The following is a 14,044-nucleotide window of genomic DNA, read 5'->3' on the forward strand; positions in this document are numbered from 1 at the left end:
CGCCTCGCTGCCGGAGTGACCCCGGCGAACCCCGAAACGGCCCCAAAGCGGGGTGCGGGGGCGGCGGGGGTGCGGACGGAGCGGGGCTTACCGGACATGCCGAGCCGGAGCGGGCAGCGCCTCGCCAGGTGCCCGGTGCAGCAGCAGAGGTGGCCCCGGCCCCACAAGCTGGCCAAGGGGGCAAGAGGAGTCAGCCTCGAAATTTGGGGGTGAGGGGACCTGCCTGCCCGGTGGCAATGGCAAGTGGATCCCGACAATATTATTGTTTTATCCCTACGGGTATAAGTTTGAGTTTTTCTCTCCTAATGCCAAGTATTTAAAACCTCTAGAAACCAATGATTTGACAATCAATGATTGCGCGATACTTTCAATTTGAATATTCAAAGGCTCCACAAAATGGGCTATCTTTTTGTGAAACTGAGCACATCCCCATCTAGCAGAGGGTCTGGGGGAATAGGATTTGGTGGGGTCACCCTCCCCACCCTTTGCTTTTGGGACATTTGCAGGGTTTTATCCATCTTTCCCTGAATGAAGCAGATGCCTCCAAAGCAGCTCAGTGTTTTCCCCTCAGATGCACAGGCTGGGCTCCAGCCCTCTCAGATTTCATTTGCTACCTGCACTGAGCACTCTGCAACGGACTGACTTGCTTTTTGCACATTTTTTCACATTTTAAGGCTAAATTCTGAGGTTTTGGGGCCCAAATGGCAGCGGGCAGGCGTGGCCTAACAAAGAGGCTGCCCTGGGCACCTGGGTAGCTGAAGTTAGCTGGGCCCACTTGTCCCCACAGCATTCCCTCCCTCTGCCTGGATGCTGGGCTCACCCTGGAGTTTATTTGAGCTTTCCCCCAGTTCAGGCTGTTTGTCTGTGCTGCACAAATCGGCCTTTTCCTCACAAAGCCCAGTGCTGGCCTGCCCTGGGAGCTGCAGCTGTGGGGTTCAGCGTGTGGCTCAGAGTTTTGGGATGAACATCCCCTCCCAGCACTGCTGGAATTGGGTTTTTAGGCTGCTTTTAAGCTTTTCCCTGGGGACCACAGCCTGAGGCACGGGCAGGAGTGAGGCAGAGAGCAGGCCAGGCTGTTAATCATCTACCAGCAGCTCAGGCTGGCTGTTGTCACAGCCGAATCTTTTTTTTTTCTTTTTTTATTTTAAGTTGAACAAATAACACTTGATTTCTGTGGGGAGTGAGGCCATTCCTGCCTCTGAAATGTGCCCCTGCAGCTCCTGGTAGGCCCAGCCTTGCCTGGGACAGCTTTATAGGGACACAGCCCGCCAGGAGAGGAGCCCACCCAAGGAATGTGCTGTGCAGGGAGGGGAGGGGGTTCACTGAGGAATTTGGGATCTGAAACCCTTCCCTTAGTGGGGCTGGAGCTGCTGTGGGTGTGTGCAGGCTGCAGGGAGCTGGAGTGGTGATTGTTTACCCCTGAAAGCAAAGAGCAGAGCCTGCAGGCTGCCAGCTCCAGCCCTGGGGGAGCTGGGTGCCCTCAGGAACCAGGAGGCAGCAGAGTTCTGGCTGTTCCTGGGCCTCAGAGCCTTTCCAGGATGAGGAAAACCCTGCCTGCGTTAGGAGTGAGTGCCTGAGTGGGTCAAATACCTTAAAGACAGCTCCAAACCCTGTCCCTGCTTCTGCCCAGGATCTGAGGGCAGCAGAGCCACCATGGCCTGGTTCAGGGCCTGACCTTCAGCCCCTGGCAGAGGGAACAGCTCAGGCCCTGGGGGAGTCACTGGATGGTCACTGGGGCTCAGCCAGCAGTGACACCTCCCCAGGTGCCAAATTGAACATTTTCCAGCCACAAGCTGAGAGCTGAAGCAGGATGGAAGGGCAGCTCTGGCTGTTCCAGGGCTGCAGAGCATTTCCAGGCTGAGGAAATCCCTGCTGGATGCTGGACTCAAACACCTCAAAGACACCTCAAAAACCCTGTCCCTGCTGCTCAAATCCCCAGGAAAACCCTGCCTGGGTTAGGAGTGAGTGCCTGAGTGGGTCAAACACCTCAAAGACAGCTCAAAACCCTGTCCCTGCTTCTGCCCAGGGCCTGAGGGCAGCACAGCCACGCTGGCCTGGTGGCCCTGCTTGCCTGGCACAAGGAACAGCTCAGATGGACACTGGGGCTCAGCTGAGGGGTGAAAAAGGCTCAAACTGGGCTCAGGTTTGGGGGAACAGGGCTGTATGTAGGGTCAGGAGAGCTGCAGACACCTAAGGGGATGGGAGAACAGCTCTGGTTTGGGGCCAGGAGAGCTGCACACCCTGAAGGGATGGGGGAACAGCTCTGGCTGGGCTGGGCCACCCCTGGAGGCTCCACAGCTGCCACTCTGAGTGGAAGGGGCTGGGAAAGCTTCAAATTCCCCAGGATTTAAGGAGGAAAGGCAAGGAAGGATTGAAGCGCCTCATCCATTGAAAGCTCCTCATCCCCACACATTCCCTGGGGCTGGAATGTTCCAGAGCCTCCTGCTGCTGCTGCTGGGGGTGCCAGGTTTAGGGGTGAGCTGGGCCGAAGGGGGTGACCCCTCCGGGGACAGAGCTGGGTGTGCAGCTCTGGGAGGGCTCCATGGCGGTGTTCGTGTGTGCAGAGCTACCTCTAGCGGCCACGGGGCTGGCGACCGGTGCCACTGGCACTGCCGGCACACCTGGATGTCCCCGGGGCTGGCTGTCGGTGACATTGGCACTGCCAGCCCGCCTGGATGCCCCTGGGGCTGGTTACCAGTGCCATTGGCATTGCCAGCCCACCTGGGTGCCCCCGGGGCTGGTGACTGGTGCCATTGGCACTGCCGGCACACCTGGATGTCCCCGGGGCTGGCTGTCGGTGACATTGGCACTGCCAGCCCGCCTGGATGCCCCTGGGGCTGGTTACCAGTGCCATTGGCATTGTTAGCCCACCTGGATGTCCCCAGGGCTGGTTACCAGTGCCATTGGCATTGCCAGCCCACCTGGGTGCCCCTGGGGCTGGTGACTGGTGCCATTGGCACTGCCTGCAACCCTGGATGTCCCCGGGGCTGTCCTATTGGCACTGCCAGCCCACTTGGATGTCCTCAGGGCTGGCTATCGCTCCCCCTTCCACTGCCAGGCCACCTGGATGCCCTTGGGGCTGGGTACTGGTCCCGTTGGCACTGCCAGCCCTCCTGGATGTCCCCAAGCAGCCCACCAGGTGGATGTGGATGTGCTGTGAGCTCATTCAGGGCAAAAGGGGTGTTGAGGATGGAGTATTTGGTGCCCTTCAGGGACGGTGAGGCTTCGTCGGGCGTGGGTCAGCAGGCAGGGCAGTGCCCACACCCTCCAGAGCCCCCAAACCATTTAGGCTGGCAAAGCCCTCTGAGGAGGGATCCTTGTTGCAGAAAAAACCTGCAGAGCACAGAGGGTTTTAACTTGGTATTTTACTGTGGTTTTTCAGGCTGGTATTTTACTTGTGGGGCTGGGAGAAATCCCTTTCTGGAGGCACCAGAAGGCACCACCTGAGCTCAGTGTGGTGTGTCCAGTGATTGTGTTTCTGACCAGAGCACAAAGCATCACGCTTGAAGGAGCAGCTTTAGGAAGGTGTCTCAGAGATATTTTCTGAAAAATCTTTTAATTAGGATCTTTTCTTCTGAGAGGCTGGGAAGCTTCAGCTTCTCCCTGTTTTGCTGCTTTGGAATGTGATTTGGAGAATATTTTACTTAACATGTGAATTTGTTTTTATTTGATGACTAATGACAGCCACCTGTGTCGAGGCTGTGAGCAGTCACAAGGTTTTATTGTCATTCTGTTATTTTCTTTGCTAGCTTTCTGATGAAATCTTTTCTTCTATTCTTTAATACAGTTTTAAAATATAATTTTCTTTTAATATAAGATATATCATGAGATAATAAATCAGCCTTCTGAAACATGGAGTCAAGATTTTCATCTCTTCCCTTGTCCTGGGACCCCTGCGAACACCACCATAGGAAGGAGGGTAAAATTTGCTTTATGATGGTCTGGTTCTCTTTCCTCCAGCTCTTCTCTCTCCTCAGTAAGTTCTCCTGCCTTCATAAGTCCCCCAGAGGGCACTTCCATCCTCTTTGGCCCAGGCAGAATGCTCGGGAAGGTGTGGTGGCTCCGAGGGTGGCTCAGGGCACAGGTGGCTCATCCTGGAGGGCTCGCTGGCCACGGCCATGAACGGGGACAGGCTGTAGGGAGAGGTGGCAGCGTAGCTGGGGGAGTAGTGGGCGTCTTCAAGGGGGTGCAGAGGGTAGGGCTGGGCTCCAGGGAGGGCTGGGCTCCAACCTGAGCCTCGGAACGGGGAAGCAGCCCCGGGTTCGGGCAGGGAGAGGCAGCTGGAGGTGGCAGGGAGCGCCTGCAGGGGCTCCGAGCAGGCACTGTCAGGCTGGCCAAGGCTCTCGGGTGAGGGCTGCTCCCAGGGCTCTCTCTGCAGGGAAACAGGGAGAGAAGGCAAGGAGAACGCTTAGGAACAAAAGCCTGTCCTGGAGGGAATGGAATATCTATCCCTAGGAGTGCCCAAAGGGTTTCTGTGGCTCTGGAGCAGTGTTGGGTGTTTAAAATGTGAAAGGGAACATCCCTCCTGTCAGCAGTGTTTGGGGCTTGAGCTGTGCAAGGGAACATCCATCCTGTTAGCAGTGTTTGGTGTTTTAAGTGTGAAAGAGAGCATCCATCCTGTCAGCAGTGTTTGGGGTTTTAAGTGTGAAAGGGAATGTCTATCCTATCAGCAGTGTTTGGTGTTTTAAGGGGAATGTCCATCCTGTCAGCAGTGTTTGGGGTTTTAAGTGTGAAAGGGAACATCCATCCTATCAGCAGTGTTTGGTGTTTTAAGTTTTAAGGGGAATGTCCATCCTATCAGCAGTGTTTGGGGTTTTAAGAGGAATGTCCATCCTGTCAGCAGTGCTTGGGGTTTTAAGTGTGAAAGGGAACATCCATCCTGCCAGCAGGGCCTGGGGCAGGGTCCCAGTAGGACTGACCAGCCCTGATCCCACAGGATCCAGGAGCTCTGTGGTGGGGCTGTGAGTGGAGCTGGGATAGGGAGCCTGGAGTCACCAAGGGATGTTTCTAGAACCTCAGGGAGGGAGAGATTCATAAAACCATAGAATCACAGAGTTATCCTGAGCTGGAAGGGACCCACCAGGACCATCAAATCCTGCTCCTGGCCCTGCACAATCCCACCCCGAGCCTGGGGGCAGTGTCCTGTTCAGAGCAGAACGGGAGTGTCCAGGGAGGTCTCCAACAGGAACAGGGGACAATGAGATGGAACCAAAGAGAAAAACCACATTTAGATGGAACCAAAGAGAAAAACCCTCCCTGCAGAGCCCCGCCCCACCTGCCATGGCTGCTCCTGTGACAGCCACCTCCTTCCCCCACGAGCCCCCCTGACTGAACCCCACATTAGAGGGGGTGACCCTGCCCTGGGGACAGAGCCATGGAGGCACTCACGAGCAGGAAGTGTCCCGTGTCGCTGGGGAAGGATGGCAGCAGAGGGGGCACGGCTGGAGCGCTGAAGAAGGAGCTGGTGGCAGCCGGGAGAGGAGGAGGAGCAGCACGGTGATCCCCGAACTGCTCGCTGAGATAGGGCTCCAGGAGGGCTGGGCAGCCCTGGGGGGCAGAGGGGTCGCAGGAGAAGGGCTTGGAGGCCAGAGGGGAGGAGTAGGCATCGCTGCCAAACTGCTTGGTGCCGTGGAAATCCAGCTCGGGTGGGAAGGGTCTGCGGACGCCGTAGTAACCAGCGGTGGTGGGAGAGCCTGGGGACAGAAAATGAGGTGGGAAAGGGAAAAGAAAAGTGTAAAGAAAATTCTAACAGCTGCCACAGAATGATGGACACCCCTGTGGGTGCAAAGCAGAACTCTTTTCTCTCCACCATCACCCAGGAACCCACCCTGTGGCACTGTAGGACACCAAACAACACGAGCACACACTGCTGCTCTCAAGGTGAAAAGGGAAGTTTAATTTCTGACTCCAACATTTATAGATTTCCAAAAGTGACAGTGGATTGGAGGGTGACAGTGCCAGCTCTCCAATGACACCGGACAAACCAACAGCCCATCAAATTTCTCCTCCTCCATGAAGGAATGCAAAACAATGAATAAATAAACACACTTTATTTACAGAAAGTGTGTGAGCAAGTTTGCTACAAGAATGTAAACATCAGAAAGCTTAGAAAAGCTTAAAAATTCAGGGTGACATCCCTGCCTTGACACAGGTGTGAGCACAGGGGTGCTTTTGGTTCCACCTGGTGACTCCATCTGCAGCAAACCCAAAGTGCTGGGGGAGCTTTAAATAGGCGGGCAGGGGGATGGAGGTCAGCTCAGGCTGTGCTTCCTCCTCGCTGTGCCACAGCCCTGGGGAGGAGGTTCCAGCCTCACTCTGCTCTCCCTGCCCGAGAGCCAAGGGATGAAACAGGTCAGCTCCTGCTTTTGTGCCTTCTCTCTGCAGCTCCAGGGAAAATGGGAAAACACAGGAGGAAAAGGAGCTTCGGGGAAAATGGGAAAACACAGGAGGAAAAGGAGGGGTTCTGCACAGCTCCTCTGCTAAAGGAGGTGGGAACTGCTTTAATTACTCCGTTTGAGGATTTTATACAAATTATTGCTGGTTTTTTTTTTTTATTATTCTTTTAATTACTTTCCTCCTGGGCTCCCTCTGAGGGGTGGCCCTGCTCTGGGGCATGTTCCACATCCTCTGGAGGAGAACAGAAGGGCTGTGCCAACCCTCCCACCTGCAGGGAAGGTGTTTAGCATGGAGGGCAAACCTCACCTGGCATTTGGCCAAAGGGCGACTGTGCTGCGCTGGTGCTGCCCTGCAAAAGATAAAGAGATGTTTGAAAGAATGACTTTCCAAAGCAAGGCAGTTCTCTGAGTGGGATTCACACACATTATTTGAGCCTGGCTGCTGGGAAGGGTTTAACTCCATGATTTCCTCACAGGAATTAACAGATGTAGGCTAAGCAGAGATTGTGAAGGTCTTGAGCAGAGCTGCTAAGAGGAGGACTATCAAGATAACTGGCTTCTTCCTCCTGTCCCACAGGGTCCCTCAAGGCAGGCAGAACACTGAGGAGTCCTTGGGTGCTGGCACAAACCAGGCAAGGTGAGATCTGAGTGGCCGAAAGGGGCAGATTCCAACTCAGCTGGGCTGGCTTTGCTGCCCCAGGGCTGCTTTACCTGGCCCTTCCTGGCAGGGTGGGTGGAAAGAGAATTCCTAAATCCTGTTTGGGTCCTACAGCAATGGTTATGATGATGATAATAATAATAATCATCATCATCATCATCCTCTCCTCTTGTTCCCAGGTAAAAGAGAATTATCCCTGGAGTGACCCTCCCAGCGCCTAATTCCTTACAAAGCACTGAGCAAAGGCATCTGCTCCTTTGGAATCCCCCTGAGCTCTGGTTTGGGGGCTCCAGAGAGGAACAGAGAGCCGCCAGCTGCACTGCTGTCACTCTGCTGTCACTCTGCTGTCCCCTGCCATGCTGGTGGCACGCTCTGTCCAGTTTGCATAGTGCAAACAGGAGGTTCCTGCCACAGCAGGCAACCAAATTTCGAGGTTTGGATTTGAATTAAATTTGCCAGCTCTGAGGACTTCCTTCTGCTGCAAGGGAAGGTTTGCAGCTGCTCCCTGCTCCACCATGGAAATGAGCCCTGAGCCTGCACGGGCCACACGGCCTGCAGAGGTGACAGGAGGTGACAGGAAGGAGCCCCTGGGCTTGTGGGCAGAGGAGTGTCCTTGTCACACGGGCAGGGCTTGCACCTGCCCCCAGCTGAAGCCATCCCATGCAAATCCAGGTCACTTTTAGAGGGAAAAGCCAAGCTGGGAGGTTCAGATGCTGCCCAGAGCACAAGGGGATGCAGGGATGGGAGCTGGGATGCTCTGCCAGCTCCCTGGGCACAGCTGGCAGCCTCCAGCAGGGATCATTTCCAGTTACCAGAGCATTTAATCTTTGATCCTGTCTGTTCAACAGCCCCTGGACCTGCCTGGCTGTGTGTACACACCTGTGCTGAGGAGTCCCAGAGGTGCCAGGAGCCACCAGGGCTTTGCCTGCCTGAATTCACTGCAGGAGCCTCTGCTGCAGCCCATCCTCGGCCTCATCAGAGCAGAGCCCTGCATTTCATTCCCCTCTTGCTCCTTATCAGCCTTAATCGAGACCCATTAGTTCATTTCCTCCCTGCAATGCTTCCTTTGCCGGCCGTGGCAATGGGAGCCCGGGTCTCCTGCAGCTCTGCTCAGCCTCCCTGGGGCCCAGAGTGTGTCCAGCTGCTGATAAGCTGGGCTCAGCCTGCCCTGCCCGTGGCCAGCCACAGATCCTGCCTGAGATTGCTCTGCTGCTTCACTGCCTCCTAACTCCCCTACAAACCTGCCTAAATTCAAGGGTCCAGCTCCAAATGATGACCTGGCCCCGCCCTGTGGCAATGCTTTGGCATCAGGGCATCCCCTCTCTGGGGGAGTGGAGCAGCTGAAGGAGCAGAAATCCTCCATACAAGCAAAGCTGGGCCTGGGCAGGGCAGTGCTGGCTGTGTGTGCCTGCCCTGGGAGTGCTGAGCAATGAATCCTCTTTAAACCACAGCACTGCACTGCTTCACCTGTGCAGGCACCTCAGAGAAGACAGGAATCCTTTCACCCTGCAGAGGACACCTGCAGGCTCACACCTATGCAAAGGAAAATCCAGAGCCTCCCTAAATCCAAGCCCTGAGCCCTGATTTTGGGTGGGTTTCCTCACAGCACCCCCTGATTTCCATCTCTCCATGTGTGCAGGGCCTGGCTGCCAGGAAATTGTTGACACCTCATCCCAAAACTCTGCTCTGCTGAGGGTGAAGGCTGAGGAGAAGCTTAGATGGAGGTAGGACACAAAGAAAGTTATAGGGTGGGAACTATCATTTGTTGAGTCGAAATCAACTGTTTTAGGTAGACTAACTTTCTGTTACTCTGCTCATTCTAATCTGCCTTGAACTCAAAGTTAGACTAACTTTCTGTTATTCTGCTCATTCTAATCTGCCTTGAATTCAAAGTTAGACTAACTTTCTGTTATTCTGCTCATTCTAATCCACTTTGAATTCATTCATAGACTACTCCTAGGGTAAGGAGGAGGATGAGTGAGGAGGTTCAGGCTAAGGTGGTGGTAAGGCCTGGCACCACCAACTGCCCAGGGCTGGTTTAATTCTGGACCAAAGATCACCCTCAAACAAAAGATGCAGCTAAATGACCCTGCATCACCAACAGCCACAGGGGCGTTCAGTTATCTGCCCCTGGCTTGTTTTCTGGTTATATTCTGCCAGACAAACAGAGCTGCCCTCCCAGCTGCTCTTTTCATGATACGTCCAAGCAAATACGGATGTTTGCCCTGCACAATCATTTTTTGTCTCTTGCAGGGAATGAGCAGCAGGGCTGGTTTTGCATCACACACACAATGCTGGGCTCGGAGCACAAAGCCCAGGGCAATAAAGCCAGGAGGTTTTACAGTCCCAGGGCGTTTCCTCTGTGGCTGTTGAAGCTGCCGCCTCCGCACAGGGAGCGGGTCACTGGCGACAGCACCAACAGATGTTTTCTCAGCTGCTTCCCAAGAACTCTGCCAGGACCCAGCACATCCCTCTGGCTGTCCTGAGCAGCCCAGACCCTGCCAGGGGGCTCAGAGACCCTGGCACAGAGCCCAAAATGCCCCTGTGGGTTTGATTGTGACCTGTGGAGCAAACTACCAACCTTGTATGAGGATTAGCAAGCCACAACAGTTTAGGTAGAATGATAGTGAAGTTATCACAGGGTGGAAAAGTAGATTTTGGGGTTTTTGGTATGGGGGTTCAGGAGGCAAGATGGAGGGATCTGGGCGTGTCCAGCCTTTCTCCTTCTTCTTCTTGGCCTCCATCTTCTGCTGTGATGGTGGCACTTTTGGATTGGTTTAGAGTAGAAGCTCACTGTCTAACATAGGTGATGGGTATTGGGAAGTTATGGTAAATAATGTACATGAATTTTTAGTATAAAGACATAACACTGCCCTGGGGGCAGGCAGAGTGCCTGAACTGTGCTGCTGGACGGACCTCTGCAGGGCAGGAGAAAAGTTTTTACAGATAAGACACAATAAACAACGTTGAGATGGAGAAATGAAGAGCCCTGACTCCTTCTTCAAGCGCTGGGCTGGGAAAAGAGACTTTCAAACTCTTCTCGGGGTCACTCTGACAAGCTAGAGATCCCAACAGAACTCCTAAATATCTGCCTGCTGGGAGTGTGCCCTGCCCTGTGACTCTTCCTTCAGGGGGCTTCTGCCTCCCTCTAGCAGCTGAGCCTGTGGGGATGGATGAGTGGCTGGATTTTGCTGTTTGGTGATGCTCAATCCTGTTTTGGGATATTTTTCCTGCCTGTTTTGTTGCAGAGTTAGTGGGCCTGAAAGTCACAGCAAGTAAGTCACTGTGAGGCTCCTTCAGTATAAAAAAGAAGGCAGAGGTGAATGGTTTTTGAGGAAAAAAGCATCAGAACTCCCAATTTCTGCTGTCAGTGATTCCAGGCTCTGCTCCCTTTCTCTCCTTGCAGGACTCAGCTCCTGCTCCTGCTCCTCTGCCACTGTCCCAGCTGGAGGTGGGGAGCTTTTCCCAGCACAGGGGAGTGCCAGGAGCACCCAGGGAAGGTTCCTCGTGCCACTGGATGCCACCACATCCTGCCACCACAATATCGTGTCCCCTTCTGGATGCCACCACATCCTGCCACCACAATATCGTGTCCCCTTCTGGGGACAGCCTCACTTTTCTGGCTAGAAATTGAGACATAAACCCAATGTAGTGCAGCAGGGCTCGGGTTTGCTGTTGCCATAGAATCACTTTGAGAGGAAATCATCTCTTCCAAGCTGATGCTTGGCCTCTTTCCAGCCCATCACATCCCTGCAGCTCCCCTGGCACCCTGAGAGGAGCTGGAAGGAGCTCAGCATTCGGGGAAGGACAGATATTTTCAGGGCACTGACTTGTCCAAGTGTAGCTGCTGGAAAAGGAACTTGGCTTGGGAAGGTGAAAGGAAAAGGGAATTTAACATCACTGCCATGCTTGGAAAAGGGAAAAAACCAGGGCTTTGAGGCATTTAAGGTTGAGAGATATGAAAGTCAAGGAGCCATCATGTTTTGGGGCATGCATTACATTAATTATATTAATTCTATCAATATTGGCAGTGTCCCAGACTGGTTTTGAAGCAGAGGGTGGGATGAGGGAATTTATGGGGTTAAAAAGGGGGTGGGGGACGGGACGGGACTCACGCTGAAGCGGGAGCCGCTGTTCTGCCGGGATCGCTTCTCAGCCAGGAGATCCTTGACCGTGTGCTTCACTCGCACCCCTTGGTACACGCGTTTGCCGAAATCTGCAGGGACTGAGCGAGGGCAGGGTTCAGGGAGAGCACAGAGCGGCCGGGAGAGGCAAATTCAGCACCTCTGTGCGTCGGGTTGGGAGGGGAAAATACAAATCTGCAATTCTTAGATCTAGAAATATAGAAGTATTTGTAATCTAAAAATATATGTATTTCTAGGTATATAAATTATCTATTATATAGAATATGTATAATTAGATATATTTTATATATTATATTTTATATATGATGTATTATATATTATATATTATATATTATATATGGTATATTGTATATGGTATATTGTATATTATATATTGATATTATATATGGTATATGGTATATGGTATATTATATATTCTATATTATATATGGTATATTATATATGGTATATTGTATATTATATTTTATATACATTATATATTTTATATATAATAGATAATAGATAAGTATATGTTATATATAATATATAATATATCTAATATATTAATATTAGATATATTTTTATATATATAATGGGAATATATATAATATATCTAATCAATTATATATAGTCCCATATATAGAAATATATAGAGAGAAAATATAGAAAATATATTTATTATATAAATAAATAGATAATTATATATTATATATATATAAATCTATATAAATATATATAGATTTATATATATAAATAAAGATCTATATATAAAAATAAATTAATTAATATATATTTATATAATAATCTACTTGTTTATTATATAAATAAATAGATTATTATATAAATAAATAGATTATTATATAAATAAATAGATAATATTAATATTAATAAAATATTGTGTGTTGATATTAATAGAATATTCTTTTGGGAAGGCACAAAGGCTCCCTGCCCTGGCACCTGCAGGGTCTGGCTCTGTTTTTTGCCCTGGAGCCCAGCGCAGCCCAAACCAGCTCTGGGTGGCTTTGGCACGAGGGATCTGCCCTCCCCCTGAGGCTGGGCTGGATTTTGGGGTTTGCACAGAGGCTGTGGCACAGGTGAGAGCTGGGGGACAATGCAGGGACAGTTTTTTATCCTGCCTGAACCCAGCTCGCACCTGTGGAGCCAGGGAGGAGCATCCACGGGGGCTTTTATTGAATTATCCCGGAAAAAACCTGCCTGCCTTTGAAGCTAATCCCTTGGAAAACACACAGGCACGCTCTCCCGGGGCAGAGCAAACTGCCGGGGCACAGCTGATGTGTTTGATCTCCAGGATTTATCATTTGGCTCTTCTGCCCCTCAGGATGTGTCCCTTGGCTCCGTTTCTGGTGCCATTGTGGCTCCAGGTGCACACACACACACACACATATACCAGGAGAGGTGGGAGGGTTTAAACAACACCCTGCTGCCTTGGCCTTGCCCCAAATAGGTTTTTTTTTATTATTTTTGAGGTCATAGCAGCTGCAAATTTGGGCAAGAGGAATTTTATGTTGGTGTTGGAGTGCTGACCAGAGAGCTTCAGCCAAGGCCAGGCACAAAGCAAACACAAAGAAAGGGAGAGATTCCCAAAAATGAGGTGAAATGAGAGTACCAAAATAAAAAAAGGCAACAAAAGTGGCCAGAAATGGCCATCAGCTCTCCCAGGTGGAGTAATTCCAGCAGGCCTGGTGCTCTGCAGGTTTCCTGACACCTTTGCTGTGCTCTGAAGGCATTAGAAAATAATTTCCACATCCCTCTGCTGTTCTGGGCTGTTGAGGTCACTTCTCTCACATCCTCACTTGTTCCTCTGCCCAAATTGTTTTAATTCAGCATCACTCAGCCCTCTAACCCTGGGCTGAAGCTGTCACACAGCTGGACCTGTTGCTGCCAGTGGATTATCCAAAAATCTTCAGATAACTCTGCCACTGGCAGCACTGGGGAAGAAAATGCTGATTCAGGCCTGAGTTTAAATCATTTCCAAGCAAACTGAATGCAATTTCACATCACTTTGATCTAACTGCCTTTTGAAAAAAAAAAGTAAAAATAAGAATAAAGCTTTGCCCTGTGAAGGAATATAAATTCAGTCTGGAGAAGGCAGAATATTAATTGATACTATTAAATTCTTGGGACATTTAAGATGTCACATATCTATTCTAGACAAATTTTTGGGTTTTTTTTTTTCAATAGGAGCCCAAGGACAGCAGAGTTTGTTCCTTCCCTGATGTTGCCATGAAGATTCCTCCGTTTCTGAGGAGCTGAGCTGCTGGAACTCACCTGCTTCCATTGTTGGTGCTGCTGACGAGTCCCAGCTCCCAGATCCTGCAGGAATTTGGGGCAGATCTGTCCCTCATCAGCTCCCCAGAGCAGAGTGAAGCCCATGCTCATAATTCCCTGGGGAAGTTCCAGCTGAGCCTGGCGGAAATGGGTTTTTAGAATTTAGGGATGTCTCCAGCACCATGCCTCCTTTGGGATTTGCTTAAATGCAAATCCCTGGATCTGTGTTTGGCTCCACTTTGCATGGTCAGTGTGGGTCCTTCCCCAGCAGCTCCTTCCTGCCTGAGCTGGCATTCCATGGACATTTCAGGAAATTTCAGGAAAGGAAAGGAAATTTCAGGGAAGGAAATTTCAGGAAAGGAAAGGAAATTTCAGGAAAGGAAAGGAAATTTCAGGAAAGGAAAGGAAAGGAAAGAGGAAAGGAGAAAGGAAATTTTATAACCATTTTATTACTTTTAAAAACAAGTGATTGGCGTTTTTCACAAGGTTAAATCCCCATCCTGTGGCTGCTTAGGGCAGGTGTTTGCTGTGCTGGCTGCAAAGCAATTCCATTGAAAAACAGAGAGAGAACAAAAGCT

The 14,044-nt window shown here is 51.0% G+C and overlaps 1 protein-coding gene across 1 annotated transcript; it reads right to left on the reverse strand.

Annotated features, from left to right (window-relative positions):
• Positions 1-3,973: 3,973 nt before the first annotated feature.
• On the reverse strand, positions 3,974-13,476 carry POU2AF2 (POU class 2 homeobox associating factor 2). The gene is made up of 5 exons (XM_054291407.1): positions 13,467-13,476; positions 11,169-11,278; positions 6,703-6,745; positions 5,389-5,693; positions 3,974-4,372 (listed from the first exon to the last, which is right to left on the reverse strand). The coding sequence occupies exons 1-5, from the start codon at positions 13,474-13,476 to the stop codon at positions 3,974-3,976; spliced, it is 867 nt and encodes a 288-aa protein (XP_054147382.1).
• Between the last annotated feature and the right edge of the window lie 568 nt (positions 13,477-14,044).

Source organism: Melozone crissalis, unplaced genomic scaffold, assembly GCF_028551555.1.
Source record: "Melozone crissalis strain CALT ecotype California unplaced genomic scaffold, PUWL_Pcris_2 ptg000092l_1, whole genome shotgun sequence".
In the NCBI taxonomy this organism is placed as follows: domain Eukaryota; kingdom Metazoa; phylum Chordata; class Aves; order Passeriformes; family Passerellidae; genus Melozone; species Melozone crissalis.